This window comes from Anarhichas minor, unplaced genomic scaffold (assembly GCF_050575085.1).
Source record: "Anarhichas minor isolate MPS153535 unplaced genomic scaffold, ASM5057508v1 ptg000114l, whole genome shotgun sequence".
NCBI lineage: Eukaryota > Metazoa > Chordata > Actinopteri > Perciformes > Anarhichadidae > Anarhichas > Anarhichas minor.
Window position 1 is genome coordinate 1,508,862 of NW_027466560.1, and position 18,448 is coordinate 1,527,309.

Here is an 18,448-nt window from a genome sequence, read left to right on the forward strand (position 1 = left end):
GATATCGGGGTGAAATATACTGTAGTGGGGGGGAGTTGCCTATAGTTCCTAATTGAGAGCTGGGTTTGTTTCTACTCCACGGTTTGGGTTAACACAGCAGTGATCAGATCACATTGGTGGTTTTACACAAAGTTTTGTGCACATTCTAAACTGTATTATCACAGTTTGAATCCATCACTCAGTGATATGAATCATAACTCTGAGGACGAGTCAGAACAACACACTGTGGAGGTTTTCTGTCCTTCAGTAGAGAGTCCTGATCGGTGCTGTGTTGACCCACAGCGGGTCAGTTTGGACAGTTAAGAGGAGACACGCCAGCTCGATTTAGAGATTTTATTCTATTATTCTTCCATAACTCGTCTTCTTTCAGACTAGAGGAGAGAAAACATTTATTTTACTACGTTTGTCTGTTTATGTCTGTAGATTTCTCCTGAATACCCCAAAAGGTACATTACATAATGCCTCATTTACATATTTAAACATAACATTTCATAAACTTGTAACACAATAAATACTCCTCTTAATGTGAGTGATGAAGTGGTGAAGTTTCATGGTGATATCTATGAGTTCATGTGTTCACCTGTAGAGTCTCTAAATGTCTGTAATGTAACTAAACGTCTCTTTAAAGGACGTTTCCTCTCAATGAGTTTGTTCTCAGACTGATGATAAATCTCCACTTCAGCAGCTCTTACATTCACCAAACTTCACACGTTCATTCCTCTCTGTGTGCTGAAGGTTCACACAGAGGGGTTTGTTCACACGTCACTCACACACTCATTTATACGACATGTTATTATTAAAACATGGAGGAAATTGATATTTAATGCTGTTCACCTGTCGTGTCTCCTCTTAGGATCTCCATACAAGCTGAATGCATCTCTTGATCAGTAATTGTGGACAACTTTCCAGATTTTGGGATTGGTGGAGGTCAAGGGTTATCAGAAACGGTCACACTGTAGCAGATCAATGCTTGTGACCACGTTGCCTTCATCGTCTGCTGTCAGCTGTTAGTTTAAACACACACACACACATATGGGTTTTCAACAAACAAACAGTTTGTTCAACTAAAAGGTGCATCACTAGGATCAAGCAACAGTGGCATATCTGGCAACTAATCCCCTCGACTGTAACACAGGAGTGTGTTTGTGTTTATTTTTGATGTGTGAGGATGTGGACAGTGTGTGTGCGCGTGCGTGCGTGTGTGTGTGTGCGTGTGTGTGTGTGCGTGTGTGTGTGCGTGTGTGTGTTTTCTCGTTTTCCCTGAAGAACCTGCTTTCTCTCTCCTCGATTGTTGCCTAAGTGCCGACTGCCAAGCTAAACCGTACGAACCACGGCAACACACACCCGACATGCACAGCGTCACGAGTTCTCAGTCTGCATCCGTAGAGCAACGTTAAAGCTCATTAAACCGTGTTTGTGTCCTTAAAGAGTGACTAAACCCCGGAGAGCTATTAGCTCCTCCTCCTCCATCCTCCTCTCTCCACAGTTCACTTGCAGTAGCTATAGGTCGCTATTCATATTTATAAGACAATATGTGGAATTCAAATATTTTACATTAATCTGAATCCATCAAGAACACATTAAATACATAAACGTTCCGCTGTAGAAAGGTTTGATGTTTAGTTACTCTTTAAGTACATTAAATAAAACAGGCGTTTGTGTTCATTGTAGAGCGTCCTAAACTGATTTGTATCAACACTGACTGTTAATTATCGGTTCACTCTTCATTCCAACACGAGACGAGGCGACAGTGAGCATCCTGAGTATTCATGAACATGCATTGCTCCATTTTCTTAAAGAATAAAGTACATCTATCTCTATAAATATATGTAAATCTATAATTCAGTATATTAGATTGTTTAAAAAAAAGAAAAGATTATGCTTTATTTTAGGGCATTATGCTAATTCTGTATGAAAAAAAAGAAAAAGACAAAAGAAAGAAGATCTGTGTTCCCGTGTTATTGTGATACGATATGTGCCGAGGTCAGCGATGCTTCATCCCTCTTGTTGCTTTCTGGGGAAGGAGATGTTTTTATTTTATTTTGGGATAATAATACTAACTATTAAAAAAAAAAAAAAAAACAGCAACAAAAAATGTGACCAAATTATGAAAGTATATATGCACATATGTATACTTTATACTGTACAACCACGTAGACGTGTCAATGTGTGACGTTCCTTTGTGAAACCCGTTGTGAGGTTAGATTTAAGAAACAGATTGTGAACAAATGTGTGTTTGATTTTAACGAATAAAAATAAAGAAAATACAGATCATGGTATGAAGGACTTTTTTTATTCTTTGTCCTCTGTTGTTTATTTTTAATAGGCTACAGTGTTATAGATACTACTCACACATCCACATTCACCACACGGCCTCACACTTTATCAGATGTTTGTACAGGGAATGCTTATGAAATGTTTTTACTCATAAAGTAACAGATGTACTGTCGCTATAAACTCATTCTCAGTTCAGCTGTGACACCGAGCAGCTGCAGTGAGACGTGTCTCCCTCGACTGGCAAGTACGGTTTTACCTATAATCACATTTAAGTGCAGGTTTTACGACGAGAACTTTTCATTTGGCGAATGATAAAATCACATTAATGTCTTTAACCCACCCTGTTGAGCAAGACGGTTACTGGCTGACTTTAGATCAGTTTCCTGAGAACTAGGCTTGTAGTAAGCTTGAACAAAACGTATTTAATTGACAAAGTGTAGGCTACCATCTAATTATGCACTTGTTCTCAGAAATAAAGTCATTTATATCATATTAACAGATACATGTATCATTAATCTACCAGAATATATAGACAAAGCGAACAAAGTAAAACTTACAAGTATACTTGTAGCCATGCATATATTTTCAAATGTCACGAAGACTTAATTATCTATAAAATGATGCTCTAAATGTAGTTTATTGTTGTAGTTCATAACGAAACCATAAGGCGGCGTTATTGTCTAATAAAAACCAATGTAGCAACAAACCGGAAGTGTTTGTTTCCTCATTTTTATTAACTATTGCATCAATTGAAGAGCATTGTACTGGAAACGTTTTAAATAGCAACTGTACAACGAACACATCGCAATAAAAAATAAATACAAAATTCACGAGTTTGACGGATGTATACGTATGCTGCCTTCAAGTGATGTCGTAAATTTAGCATTTAGAAGAAATACCTGATCTAAAATTGCTAAATGCCAGTTTGCGTATTAGGTTTCCTGGTATTTTATATTAATAACAATGCACTATCACAGCAACCACGAAAAATGTAATTTAATCATTTAATCGTATTATAAATCATTTTCCACTTGCAGGGTGTGTTTTTATAATAATGAAGCTTGTAATTTCGACCCTCACAATGAAGCCGTGAACGCAACAAGCACCGTCCAACATGGCGGCCCAGCGCAGGAATTTGATGCAAAGCGTAAGTTACGTTATAAACTCCGCTATTTGTCGGTCTCACTAACATGTAATGTCACTCTTGTGCTGCTTTAAATAGTGTATTCGATGTCCTTCGTCTCCTCCAGTGGTAGTCTCTGTTTGTTGTGTTCTCTTTTACTGTTATTTCGTTTGGTTCAGTGATGCTAATGCTAGCTAGTTTAGTTTTATGCTAGTTTAGTTTAGCCGACAGTATTAGCATCGGCTAGCTAACGTTAGCCACCAACTTCAACCTCAACGTAAAGCGATTTATTAGTGTCGTAAACACCAGGGGCAGTTTCTGTTAACGACAGCAGGAGGAGGTGACTAAAGTGTGACTGGTGCTGGCTTTACATTGCTCGGAATATTAGCATATACTTTATATAATAATAATATATATATATATATATATATATATATATATATATTATAGAGTTATGGAGAAAACAATAAATATTTCCATAGATGTATAGATGTGTATATGTATAGATTGATAACATTTTATTTGTATATTTTTGTCCTTTGGCAGCATCAGAGCTGGACAGACGACCTCCCGCTGTGTGAGATGTGCGGTGTCGGCACCGCAACCAACTGTGTGTACGGCCCCGATGGTAAAGGAACGGTGAGCCACCCCAACGAGGACGGACACCTGAGGTTCAGGTGAGACACTCACGCTGCATTCTCTCTAGTGACCACCAGGGGGCGACTCCTCTGGTTGTATAGAAGTCTATGAGAAAATGACTCTACTTCTCTCTTGATTTATTACCTCAGTAAACATTGTAAACATGAGTTTATGGTCTCAATCTCTAGTTTCAAGTCTTCTTCAATACAGCATGATGTTCATTTAGTACATTATGGTCCATTTAGAGTTGTTTTTGTCCTCTCTCTCCACCAATCAGAGGTGAGGACGGCTGCTTCCTGTACGGGGTTTTTAACGGTTACGACGGCAGCAGAGTGGCCAGCTTCGCCTCCCAGTGTCTGACGGCAGAGCTGCTGCTCGGACAGCTCAACTCCAGTCACACGGACAGCGACGTCCGCAGGATCCTCACTCAGGTCGGTGTGTGTGTGTGAGTGTGTGTGTGTTACACGCTTCACGTGTAGTACTAAGTATTACATAGTATGATGAGTTTATATTCTGGGAAGAGTGAGGATTTTCAATGTTCAGCATGAGGAGAACTGATTGTCTCACACTTTTTACAGTCACTTCTTTCAAACTTTGATTCACATGCATGTCTACGATCTTTGGAGCGTGTGTTTGACGTGTGTGTGTTTGTTGTTGTTGTTGTTGTTGTTGTTGTTGTTGTTGTCACAGGCCTTCGATGTGGTGGAGAAGAGCTACTTTGAGACGATAGATGACGCTCTGGCTGAGAAAGCTCACCTGTCCAACTACCTCCAACCACACATCGAGGTCCACACACACACACACACACGCACACAAAAAGGTCCACACACACTCACACACACACACACACACACACACACTCACAACGATGTCCACACACACAACGAGGTCCACACACACACACACACACACGAGGTCCACACACACAGAAAAACATCTCATCATAATCTCCCTTTTCTCTGTTCTCACGCTTCTTCTCTGTTCTTTCATCTCCGGTGTTCTTACAATGGCTCCTGTAGTTGTGCCTACGGTGTAGAAATGTGATAGACTCTGAATTGTAAGTCGCTTTGGATAAAAGCGTCTGCTAAATGACTGTAATGTAATGTAATGTAATGTACTCATCTCGCCTCCTTTTCTTCCTCCTCCTCCACTCCTCCTCGTCTTAAGCCTCTTGCTCATTCCTCTTTTATTTCCTGATCCGCCCCCTCGTGCTGATTCTCTCCTCTGTTACCCCCCCCCCCCCCTCAGAATGTGTCATTCCACCAGAATCAGAAGGTGCAGGAGCGTCTGAAGGAGCTGGAGCAGGAGGTGTCTGGAGGAGCGACGGCCGTAGTGGCTCTGATCCTCAACAACAAGCTCTATATCGCCAGTGTTGGTATGAACACACACACACACACACACACACGTCTCCAGCAGATGTCAGGATTACACACGTTTATGATCTAATAGTTGCTCCTGTTTGTTGTGCTGATCTGATCCGTTGTAGAGAGGGAGGATTATAATCTCTCATGTTCATAAACTACTTCATTACCTTATTATGTAATAAAGAAGTGTTAAATGCATTATAAAGAACTATATGTATATATAATAATATAAAGTGGATGGATCATTGATCTGTCTCAGCCTCCACCTTCATCATCTGTCTAAAGTACCACAGAGAGTCACTGCAGAGCAGAGATGAATGAGAGCTCTTCTCGTTCCTCAGTCTGTGTACGTCATCGATTCCTTTCCTAGCCTCCTCCTCTCCTCTCCTCTCCGGTCCGTTGCGAGCAGAGGAGGCGAGGAAGAGACTGGAGGAGTCGAGGCAGCGGGCGTTTAACAGCCGTCATTAAAACGCTGCGTCAATGAAAGGAACAGTGTGTAACGTTTAGAGGGATTCATGAAGGTATTACCCAAAACGTTTTCCTTAGAGAAAGACATTTACGTCTACGTAGGGAGAGTTCACGTTTTACGTATCTGAAGGTAGAGGTGTGTTCAGAAACCCGGTATTAAACGAGCTCCGGTGCTGAATAATTAACGATCGTGGTATTGATCAGTCAGTTTTAATGTTTTAATGCCTTTGGTTAAAGATAACTCTCCGTACCTGAAGGCCGAGGAACACAACATGAAATGGAACACCATGAACTTCATCTTACCAGAGTCCACATTCTCGCTTTGTGAATCCTCAAATGTGTTTTTTGTTTGTTTTTGGGATTCCAGGGACCAACCGGGCTCTGCTGTGCAAGTCCAGCAGCGATGGTCAGAACCAGGTTCTCCAGATCGGTCGTCCGCACAGCACCGACAACGAGGACGAGCTGCAGAGGCTGGCTGCTCTGGGTGAGACCATCAGACCGTCACACCGTCAGACCATCAGACCGTCACAACACCGTCAGACCGTCACACCGTCAGACCCTCACACCATCACACCGTCAGACCATCACACCATCAGACCATCACACCGTCAGACCATCACACCATCAGACGGTTCACACCATCACACCATCAGACCATCACACCATCAGACCATCACAACGTCAGACCCTCACACCATCAGACCGTCACATGATCTGGTCATTGTCGGCATGATTAGCGGTGTTGTCTCCTCCTCCTCTTCCTCTTCCTCCTCTTCCTCTTCCTCCTCATCCTCTCACTGTTCTTCTCTACAGGTGTGGATTCATCTCGTGTCCGTCAGGCGGGTCAGATCTCAGGTCAGAGCAGCACCAGGAGACTCGGAGACTATCGGGTCAAGTTCAACTACAATGAGATCGAGCTGCTCAGGTGAAACACTGTGAACTCTTCTTTACTCTCCTGCTTTCTTCTTTGTTGATATTCATTATTATGGACGCACAGATCCGACAGCAGAATCTATATTGTCAACACTTACGCTCTGAAAACAGTCTTTTGAAACAAGTCAAACAAACAAACTACTTCCTGTCCCGGCACAGTGAATTCCAGGAAGTCCCTGTTTCTGTATTCAGGTTTCTGTTGTTGGATTTCTGTTGTACAGATTAAAGAAACAAGATATAACGTCTGTTAATAGACTCTAGACTCCAGTCTGAGATAACGCTCTGCTAGATGTAGCTTCTTATTCAGCATTCAGACAGACGAGTGACGTGTTTTTAAAGAACTGTGTGTGAAGGTAAACTGTTGGCTGTTGAAACATTTTAAAGAGACAGTAGTGAAGTTTAGAAGTGTGGTTATGAGAGGTTCTTCTCCATAGTCAGTGTTTCACTGCACTTATGATCCTCAATAAAACTCAATATGATCTCTGTCTTCAAAGAGGAGGCAGGAAATGTGATGTGGACGAAGCGTAAGAGATCATTTAGTTTCATTGTGTTGAGGTCCGGCGTCTCTCTTCTTCGTCCACTTCTCTCCTTCCCTATCCCAACTAAACTCCTCTGCTCTCGCATCCTTCCGTCTCCTCCCGTCTCCTTCCGTCTCCTCCCGTCCTCCTTCAGTGCGGCTAAGACGAGGCCGGTCATCGCCGAGCCGGAGATTCACGGCAGCCATTCTCTGGACAGCGTGACGGGCTTCCTGCTGCTGATGTCTGAAGGTCTCATCAACGCCCTCGAGTCCGCCCACGGCCCCGAACAAGCCAATCAGGTGAGCCCATTCATCCAATCGGGTGAGCCCATTCATCCAATCGGGTGAGCCGATCCATCCTGGTAGTTACCGCCCACTTCAGCCAACATTCTCACCACTTTGTTGTTGTTTTTATTGTACTTTACTTTCATCCTCATTCTCTTCTTTAGTTCCTCAAATCTTTAACATCATTTTCCTCTTCCTCGTCCTCTTCCTCCTCCTCGTCCTCTTCCTCCTCCTTCTCTTCCTCCTCCTCCTCTTTAACATCATTCTCCTCTTCCTCCTCCACTCTTTCTTTAACATCATTCTCCTCTTCCTCCTCCACTCTTTCTTTAACATCATTCTCCTCTTCCTCCCCCTCCTCCTCCTCCTCCTCCTCCTCCTCCTCCTCCTCCTCCTCTTTAACATCCTTCTCCTCTGCGGTTCCGTCCCGTAGGAGATCGTAGCGATGGTGGCGGCGGAGTTGGCCCTGCAGAGCGTCTTGGAGGCGGTGGCTCAGTCGGTGGTGGAGCGCGTGAAGCGTCTGCACCACGACGTCTACGTGTCCGGCCGTCAGCGGGCGACCTTCTGCTCACGACACGAGGACATGACGCTGCTCATCCGCACGCTCAACTACCCGCTGGCCGACGGGACGCTCACGCCCACGCAGGGTAAAGAAGAAGGGCATTCTGGGATCGGTTTGGGTTTTATGGAAATCCTCCACGAGGGGACAGACCTTCATACCGGCGGCACCAACGCAGATTATACCGTAGCAATCAGATTTAGAGACAGAAACACTCGTGATTTTATCCCACAATCACCGTGTCGTCACAAGCATAGATACACAAAAAAATGAGACAAAATTAGACACAAAAAAAACATAATTTACCTTAAATGTGCACCTTAATTATTATTTTTTTCTACGTACAGTGTCTCTTAATACGGCGTCGTATCAATGTACTAAAAATAAAACATAATCTTACGGAGTTAATTACTTTCTTTGCTGTTGTTGATTATCTTTTGACTCTCGGGTGGTAACTACTGCTTTATACATCTAAGAATGTAAACCGTTTACCTGTCCGTCCTTCTCTCAGGTGGACGTATCTACCCAGTGTCAGTGCCCTACTCCAACAGCCAGAGCACCAGTAAGACCAGCGTCACCCTCTCACTGGTCATGCCCTCACAAAATACTCTCACCAATGGAACCAACACCGCCTCCACCCTGGAGGAAGGAACCCCCACACCAGGGTGAGCTTGTTTTCCTCTCCTGGTTCTCCCTTTACTCCTATGTTTAGTCTGGGTGAGCTTGACGTTTGTCCTCCCTCTTGTTGTGTTTCCGCTGCCTGAACTTAAACGTTCCCTCCGTTCTCTCTCTGCTGTTGTTTTCACTGTGTGAGCTTCATTCCTCCCTCAGTTTATTTTGGCTGTGTTTTAGATAACTCCCTCTTCCCTCCCTCGCTATATTTACTTTAGGTAGGCTTGATATTCGCTCCCCTGTGTCCCTCTACTGCGATGCTTATTTATGTGTCAGCATGGTTTTCACTTCCTCATTGTTCCATGAGTCCTTTTCACAGAAGGCTGATCAACAACAGCTGGTGAAGTATTTAAAACTGTTTATTTCCGTTATTAATTCTCACAATATAATAAAAAAGCACCGATAAGTGTATTGATTAGGAACCGATAAGTGTACTAGTGTTGATACCCGTCGTTACACTTCAATACGTCTCAAAGACATAAGACAGTGTTAACAAGCTTCTTTTCTTCACCACCAACTGGTGGAGACAACCTGCACGCATGAACACTGAACACTGTGCACAGCGCAGTCACGCATGAGGCCCAATGAAGCACAATGAATACTGTGGAATCGAACCCTTGACCCGGTCCCACGTGATGATCTTCACTTCAAGTAGAGACGTGTTTTCTTCACATCAGAAGAATCACCCACAGCCTCGAGTCCAGGAGGGAACCGGCTTTCTGTGTCTCGTCCTCCTTTTGATGACTTTCACTCCGTCCTGTCTGTCTGACTCACATCTGTGTCTGTCTTTCCTCCGTCCCGTCTCCTACACTCTCGTCCCGTCTCCTACACTCTCGTCCCTCTCCTACACTCTCGTCCTTTCCTTTCCTTTCTTTTCTCCTGTAGCTCGTGTTACCCCTCTACCTGCCAGGCCTCCGTCGACATAATGCAGCCCATAATTGAACTCCTTTTCTCCCCTCTCCCCCTCTCCGCCTCCCTCTTCTCTCTCTCCACCATTCCTCCTCCCCCCCGCCCATTCCCTCTCTCCACCTCCCTCCTCTGCCTCTCCACCCGCAACACGGATCCCTTCCTCTCCTCCTCTTCCTCCTCCATTCCCACCCTCGTACCTGCCTCCTCCATCCCCACCCTGGTACCTGCCTCCTCCTCCTCCATCCCCACCCTGGTACCTGCCTCTTCCTCCTCCATCCCCACCCTGGTACCTGCCTCTTCCTCCTCCATCCCCACCCTGGTACCTGCCTCCTCCTCCTCCATCCCCACCCTCGTACCTGCCTCTTCCTCCTCCATCCCCACCCTGGTACCTGCCTTCTCCTCCTCCATCCCCACCCTCGTACCTGCCTCCTCCTCCTCCATCCCCACCCTGGTACCTGCCTCTTCCTCCTCCATCCCCACCCTGGTACCTGCCTCCTCCTCCTCCATCCCCACCCTCGTACCTGCCTCTTCCTCCTCCATCCCCACCCTGGTACCTGCCTCCTCCTCCTCCATCCCCACCCTCGTACCTGCCTCTTCCTCCTCCATCCCCACCCTGGTACCTGCCTCCTCCTCCTCCATCCCCACCCTCGTACCTGCCTCTTCCTCCTCCATCCCCACCCTCGTACCTGCCTCTTCCTCCTCCATCCCCACCCTGGTACCTGCCTCCTCCTCCTCCATCCCCACCCTGGTACCTGCCTCCTCCTCCTCCATCCCCACCCTCGTACCTGCCTCCTCCTCCTCCTCTCTCCCCAGCAGCCAGAGCCCGACAGCCACCCTCCAGTCCACCAACACCCAGACGCAGAGCTCCAGCTCCAGCTCTGGAGACGGCAGCCTGTTCCGGCAGAGAGGCAGCCAGGCGGCTCAGCCGGACGAGACGGGGAGGGTCCCTCCTTACGTGGACTTCAGTCAGTTTTACCGCCTGTGGGGGGGCGACCACAGCGACGGCCAGAGCACCGTGGGAGGACTGGGACCCCAGTGAGGAGGATGCTGGGGGTCCAGTTGGAAAGAGACGGACTGGGGATGGAATGCTTTTTACTGAATCATAACTAAAACAATAAGTGAGCTGACGGTGCACGGGGACGCATGGAGGAAGGACTGAGGTTATAAACATTTACAGGTTTATTTTTTACTCCGGGTCACAAATCTGCTTCCTCAACGTAAATTTGAACTCGCCCCCCGATATCCAATGTTTTTATTATTTATTATCAAAGAACAACAAAAGACCAAAGTTAATAACGTTGAATCTTTATTTAAGGAGATGAATCTGGAGTTTCCAGGATTGTTGAAATGCTCATAAACGTCGTCTTCCTTCTGCTCGACACTGAGCGCGTGCACCACAGCAGGAAGTGAGACGCTTCACTCGTGAGCTCACTCTGATAATAATGTTGACTTTATATGTTGTTTTACGAGCCGGATGTTGTATTTTACTCACTTATCGATGAGCCGGTGAGGAACCATGAAGTGATGTTTGTGCTTCAGTGTGATTTCAACGTCGTGGACGTGAGAATGATTACGTTCTGTGAGGCCTTCAAATGGATCCAAGAGATGTTCTGAAAGTACCTTTTAATTTGTAATGAAAGTATATCTGCTCATGACGGCTCAGTTTGATGTCTCGCTTTTTCTCCTGCAGGGTCTCAGTCGACAGATGAGTTTAAATAATATATATAGTGTTCATTCTACGTGAGGCTGTAGAGGAGCAGCGACGTAGCGGTGACTCAGAAGAAGAAGATCTTCTGTGAGGCTTCACTTTGAAACAAACGAGGATATTAAAACGGATTTAAGCAGCAGAGTTTATCTCAGGAAGGAAAGTCGGCTTTTATCTTCATGAAAACAACTGCGTACAAGTCAACGTGCACCATGTTCTACTACTGCATGCATGAGGGGTTTCCTATGTTTGGAAACAAGAAGTAGTGTAAAGAGGAGTACTGACTGAGTACAAATACACTGAATAAGTACTGCAACGAAAACAGCAGCATCAAATGTGGTCATCACAGTTCCACTTATACGCCGCTGTCGTAAATATGAACGAAAAGTAGTGATTTTCTCCATAAAATATGATCCACTTTCACTAAAAACCATAAACTGTATATGAGAAGTGGACGTAGTCATCGTGACGTCACTCATTGGTTTGTGGATGTTATGAAGCCTCGTCTTCTGTGATTTTTGCCGTCGCCATCTTGAATTTTTCTCAACCAGTGAACAGGAAGTGACCATATCTGGACTGAGGAGGAGTGACGTAGAGACGCCGTATACGTCTCTGGTAGAGACCTGTCAATCACAGTAAGCCCCGCCCTAAAGCATCCCCTGCTTTATGGTCTGTTTGACTCTAAATGGACCATAATGTACTAAATGAACATCATGCTGTATTGAAGAAGACTTGAAACTAGAGATTGAGACCATAAACTCATGTTTACAATGTTTACTGAGGTAATAAATCAAGAGAGAAGTAGAGTCATTTTCTCATAGACTTCTATACGACTTCTCATTAAGTTTTCTCCAAACACAATTCCAGAGAAGAACTCGTGCAGCTATGAGTCATAATGAAGGTCGCCGTCGTTTCAGGGTGTGAGGTACTTGTCCGGAAAACCCAAAATAATCTTGAAGCTGTTATTTTAAGGTGACGACTCTAAAACAATCATGTGGTGTCAAAGGAAGTTCTCCCGAGCATCATGCTGTACATTTAGTGTTGAAATGATTCACTTTGAAGGAAAGAACATATTTTAAAGATCCAACAAACAGCGGAGGAGGAATGAGGAGGAGGAGCTCTGACTGACGGACGGAGACTCCAGCTCCTGTTCATAACACAGCGGTGGAGAAATCTAACGCACCATCAGGTGGTCTACAGGAGGAGCTGAGCGATGGAGCCACAGCAGTGTCACTCTCTAGTCTACTTCCTCATGTGAATGATCAAAACACCCGTTAATAATACATCTCAGTGTTTGATGTTCATGAGACTAATGTCCTCTTTTCCAGAGTTGAAGCAGGTTTAAACATTGCGTTGGCTGCAGAGCGTTCTGCTGTGTTCAGGTGATGACAGGCAGGCTGACGTACCAGAGATGTTCCTCCTTCAAGGTGAGACGGTGAAGCAAAAACATCACTTATCATACGCTCATCAATTTACAGATTTTAGTTTATCTTCCAGAACTCGTCTTCTTTCACACTGCACCAAAAGTTGGTGCCTCATTTGCATATTTAAACATATTTCGGAAAGCTTGTAATATAAATAATAATCCTCTTAATGTGAGTGATGCACTGGTGAGGTTTCATGGTGATATCTGTTAGTGAAATATCTTCACCTGTAGAGTCTCTTCTTAAAGAAACATTTTCAAACGTTACACTTTGGGAATATGAACTTGCATCGTATGCTGTCAGTGATTCTATATGAAGTCATGTGTATTTGTAGGATTCGTGCTACCAGTCACCATCCACAGCCTCCTTCCTCTCGCCAGGAGTTCATCTCATTCCCTGAATTAACTTCACGCCGATATGAATCCCTAAATGTCTCAATCAGGGAACTGATTAGAAAACGCACACAGAGAGTAATAGAAGGGAGACAAATGATTCCACGTTAAACCCGTCGTGTCAGCAGTTGGAGCACAGAGCTGTTTGGTATCGAAGGCCGCGTTCCAAACGTCTCATTGTGGGGCGTGATGTGTCCTCCTGCTGAGGCCTCGTTCATGAAACGTGTCTTCAATGAACTCGTCGGGAGCGGTTGTAAAGTGTGAGGCTTTGTGCTCGTCGTCTCATTTATGTCATCAAGTAAAAGCCTGTCGATTCATGACAACCGGGGAGTCCAGCTGCTCTGTGGTCTCTGGGGGTTTTGGGGGTTTGGTGCCTTGCTCAAGGGCACCTCAACAGTGCCTCCAGCCAATAGCATAAGGAAGGAAGTTACTACGGGCCCCTGAGCACGATGACGGGCCCCTGTAGAACATTGCTGCTGACAAAACAACGAAACGATGAATAAAACCACGACGTAGGGACCGGCATCACATTTATATTATGGTCTGTTTTTCTTTGAACACATGGTTGTTGTTGTTTGGTGGAATCAGTCAGAATCTCTTTCACGGGCTCGTTCTCTCCCCTCACATTGTTCTCTTGTCTCTTTCGTTGTGTCTCATGGGCGTGTTTGTTTTATATTTACGCCCATATCTCAAATTTTGTCCCGATTCAGGAACTCAAGTTTTCCCAATATGATCCTCATCAATCACATGTTTTACATGTTTAATCTTGATATTATAACGTAACCGGTTACTCTCAAATAATGTAAAAAGTACAATATCTGAGTCTGGAGAAGAAGTACCAGGTGCAGTACTTTGACCCAATGTACCATCGCTGCTGTCTGGAAGAATAAAGTTCTTAGTGATAGATTGTGTTTATTTACGTCCGGTGAGAGCCTCGTGTGTTTTCAACGCTTCCCTCCAATGACACCGAGGGATAAGCTCAGAAATTATAAGTCAGATAAAGTGATGACTTTGGTGTGTTTTAAGCAGAGCTCCTCAGTCCGTCCATCAGATGGCGATGTGGAGCTAGACCTGCGCCTCCTGTGTGCCTCCGGGTTCTCACTCTGTCGGGTATTTGTGCCCAGATCCTTTATTTTCTGTGACTTCATATCAGATGTGAGTGGGTGCGTTTGCTCAAAAGACTTCTTTGTCTCGTAGTGACGCTTCACGGCCTCTGAAAATGTGAGACGTCCTGGTTTAAACTGCCTGTAGGAATAATGAAGATGTACGAGTCTGTCCATTCCTGGTTAAAGTCTCAGGTCTCTCTGGTCTCTCTGGTGTCTCTGGTCTCTCTGGTCTCTCAGGTCTCTCTGGTCTCTCTGGTCTCTCTGGTCTCTCAGGTCTCTCTGGTGTCGTATGTTGTGCAAGACACTGAATAGCTTTTCTTGATCATCTTCTTTCTGCAAATAAAAACAAGAAGTGTGAACAGGAAGTAACAGGAAGTTAATGATTATAATCTAACCTTTTTATGTTGTTGTTATCAGTCAGCGCTGTAGCTGCACCACAGCGTGGACCCGCCACTCTGTGGGTGTGTTCATCCTGGAGACACAACCAATGAGGTCGGCATACCTGCTGTGTTTGAGGGTGGGCTGTTCGGCTCACACTCACCTGGCTCTCGTCACCTGTTGATGGCTCGTCAGTGTCACCCGGCAGCCGTGTGTCGTTCACCTGGATCCCTCCGCGTCGGAATAAGAGAGTGAAGAAGATCTGAGAGGTAAAGACACATGAGGTGTGTGTGTGTGTGTGTGTGTGTGTGTGCGCGTGTGTGTGTGTGTGTGTCCTTTAGTCTCTGAGCGTAGACACAGCTGGAGTACTTTTATTCTACATGTGTGTGTGATCAGATGTGGTGCTTGTTTTTGTGTTTTTGTGTTTAAAGGCGACGGTGGAGAGAAACTCGTGTCCAAAAGTAGGAAGCGTTTCTTCACTCACACGTTTTATTGCTTATGAGGATCTTTTTATATATTCTACAGAAACAGGAAGTTATTCATGCGTATCAGCAATAATCTGCATTTCTAACGCTGCTCATGAGAACAGTTTGAACTATTAGAAAAATGACCGAAAACTTTGGGATATATATATATATATATATATCAGGTCTCACATGGTGTATATATATATATATATATTAATACCAACAATCTCTTAAATTGATATGTGATTTTATTTAGAAAATAAATGGTGATTTAAAAAAAGCAAAGTAAAAAGTCACATGACATTTTTGATGGTGACCTTTTCTGATCGATCACATGTTTGATGGTGACGAGTCACGTGACACCAGCTCAGCTTCCTGAGTCTCCTACTGGATGATATCTGCCTTCATATCTAAATATCTTCTCATAGATATTAATAACAAGCTAGATACAGATTCTGCATGTTGGCCCTTTGCTTCTCACTGGCTGAATTAAAGTCGCTGCAGCTGTTAAAGTGGGCGTGGTTTCATCTTTCCGCTATTTCATTTTGCATTTTTTATAAACTATGCAGCGGGTGGACCCAGACCTCGGGAGGAAGTTACACTTTAATCTGTTTTTTTTTTTTTTTTATCCGTTCAAATCCCAAGTGGTGCTTGTCCAGGTGCTTTGCATGCAGGACTATTCTGTTGTGACTTTCTGGAGTTTAGAGGCGTCGTAACGGGGGAATGTGTTAATATATTGCAGAGGTATTCAATTAAAGTTCAGTGAGGTCCAGTTAGAGAGAACTTACTACACCAAATAATGTCTTAACTTGTTCTATGATTTAGTCACATATATATATATATATATATATATATATATATATATATATATATATATATATATATATATATATATATATATATATATATATATATATATATATATATATATATATATATATATATATATATATATATATATATATATATATATATATATATATATATTTTGAAGTAGCCAACAGGTGTATTAACGTCTGCCCATTTTTTGTACCTTCATATCAGATGTGAGTGGGTGCGTTTGCTCAAAAGAGTCGTGCTTTGTCTCGTAGTGACGCTTCACATTCTCTGAACATGTGAGACATTCTGGTTTAAACTGCCTGTAGGACGAATGAAGACGTACGAGTCTGTCCATTCCTGGTTGAAGACTCTGGTCTCTGGTCTCTCTGGTCACATTTCTCTTCTTAGAGAACACAATGTGAAATAACTTCTCTGACTGTTGGGTCTCTCTCCCGTGTGTGCAAATGTCACTGGAGTTGCGACGCTTATAGGAATACACATACAGTGTATGAACTACAACGCATGTGATTAGTGTTTCCTGGACGCTGAACGAGTGCCGTACAGGCTGGAAAAGCTGTGCCGGTAAAAAATAGAAGCGCTCTGTTAGAATTTATTAATCATCAGTTTTAGGTCCGGGTCCGCATAAACCATCCGCATACAACGGCGTTCGGGTCCGGAACCGGACCGCGGCCCACCTATTAGTGAGCCCTGATATGTTGGGTTGGGTCGCTGTTTCCAGTCTCCATGCTAACCTCGGTGTAGTGGCCGTTTGTCTCAGACAAAAAGCAAAAGCAGACATGAATGAAAGGGCCACTGACGCACCGCAGGTTTGTGCTTCATGCAGACAGATGAGTTCATTGTCCGTTCAGAATCATAAACAAGCAAAGAAATGACAAAGAGAATCCTGTCGCTGCCTCTCCTGCTCTGATAAAAAACCTGGTGCATGCTGGTCCTGTACCTGCCTACTCGTATATATAATATATATATATAATAACTAAATACTAGCATGAAATGTCTCCTACACTAAGCGTCTCCAGGCTCCAGCCTTATTGACCTTCTCATCTAAATCTCAGCAAAGAAGCACATTTCCCCAAAAGTTGATCCGTTCCTCTTTAAAGATGAATCTTTCCCGTTCGTCGTCCTGATAAAACACACGGTGTATTTTCTGCTGCTTCTTTTACACGTCTTCTCTAAACCCGCCTGCGGTTCAGTCGGACGCTCCGTCTCCGGCTCCACTTTTCTGTCTCGTCACTCTGGAATGTTATCTGAGGGAAGCTCTGAAACCTGTGGCCAACGGTACCGGTTCAGTTTGTCTGCAGTGCAGACATCAAAGTCCTCCATGAAGCAGCATATCTGCAGTGTCATCTGAGACGTGTGTGTGTGTGTGTGTGTGTTTCTTCTTGAGCAGTTCGGGTTTCATACGTGGAGACAGAAGCTGGCTGTTTGGTGCCCGTCTACAATAATCGGTTTAAATTTGACCTTTTTTTTTTTTTTGCATTAAAGGTTTCAAATGTTCAGGTTCGTCCGTCTTTACTTTTGTCAGGATGTCGCTGTTTCATTCAGATTCTCTGCTCATCAGAAATAAAAACTGATTTTAGATTTATTTTTAACTTTTGTTTTAGTTACAAGTTTCTGGACCAGATACATTTTGTAATTACAAATGTTGATCTGCTCATTTAAAACCAAAGTATCAGCTGGTTTGACGTCAGTAATGTCCACGACGCTGCTGTGAACAAATATTATATTATTAATATATTTGGTTGTTAGTTGGTTTAATGCAGAAGGTTCTCGGCCTGTTAGAGCAAAGTTATACAGACTTTGCTTCCCTCATGAAGGATCCTCGTTGTATATTTAACATAAACACACCGAGTAGTTTCATGTATTTTGTTGAAAGAAGGAAAGGGTCTAAACACAGATGTTTTCCCTAAAATGAAGGTATACGCACCAATAAGGCAACACATCCTGATACAACGGTTCGTACGATATCTTACGAAGTGTAACACTTTTAATGTGTTTTCCTACAAAAGTTCAGCAACACCTGTCAATTTCAAAATAAACTTCCATCTTCACAGGAAACTACTTAGTTAGGTTGAGACAACTAAACTACTTAGTTAGGTTGAGACAACTAAACTACTTAGTTAGGTTTAGACAACTAAACTACTTAGTTAGGTTTAGACAACTAAACTACTTAGTTAGGTTTAGACAACTAAACTACTTAGTTAGGTTTAGACAACTAAACTACTTAGTTAGGTTTAGACAACTAAACTACTTAGTGAGGTTTAGACAACTAAACTACTTAGTTAGGTTTAGACAACTAAACTACTTAGTTAGGTTGAGACAACTAAACTACTTAGTTAGGTTTAGACAACTAAACTACTTAGTGAGGTTTAGACAACTAAACTACTTAGTTAGGT

At 43.7% G+C, this 18,448-nt stretch overlaps 1 protein-coding gene across 2 annotated transcripts; it reads left to right on the top strand.

Annotated features, from left to right (window-relative positions):
• The first annotated feature begins 3,360 nt into the window (after positions 1-3,360).
• tab1 (TGF-beta activated kinase 1/MAP3K7 binding protein 1) lies at positions 3,361-11,398 on the top strand. Of its 2 annotated transcripts, none has more exons than XM_076082964.1 (11): positions 3,361-3,424; positions 3,947-4,077; positions 4,317-4,470; positions 4,730-4,825; positions 5,288-5,414; positions 6,239-6,355; positions 6,685-6,796; positions 7,477-7,621; positions 8,037-8,250; positions 8,674-8,827; positions 10,557-11,398. In XM_076082964.1, the coding sequence occupies exons 1-11, from the start codon at positions 3,392-3,394 to the stop codon at positions 10,780-10,782; spliced, it is 1,509 nt and encodes a 502-aa protein (XP_075939079.1). In that variant the 5' UTR covers positions 3,361-3,391; the 3' UTR covers positions 10,783-11,398. The 2 variants fall into 2 exon arrangements, with proteins under 2 accessions (XP_075939079.1, XP_075939080.1); XM_076082965.1 differs by having other exon boundaries at positions 10,560-11,398.
• Positions 11,399-18,448: the final 7,050 nt, after the last annotated feature.

What these genes read in the sequence shown, in the direction of transcription:
- tab1 (XM_076082964.1), top strand. Translation starts at nt 3,392, where the DNA reads ATGGCGGCCCAGCGCAGGAATTTGATGCAAAGC. An exon ending in GCAGGAATTTGATGCAAAGC is followed by an intron (nt 3,425 to 3,946) that starts GTAAGTTACGTT and finishes GTCCTTTGGCAG; the next exon opens with CATCAGAGCTGGACAGACGA. An exon ending in TCCGCAGGATCCTCACTCAG is followed by an intron (nt 4,471 to 4,729) that starts GTCGGTGTGTGT and finishes TTGTTGTCACAG; the next exon opens with GCCTTCGATGTGGTGGAGAA.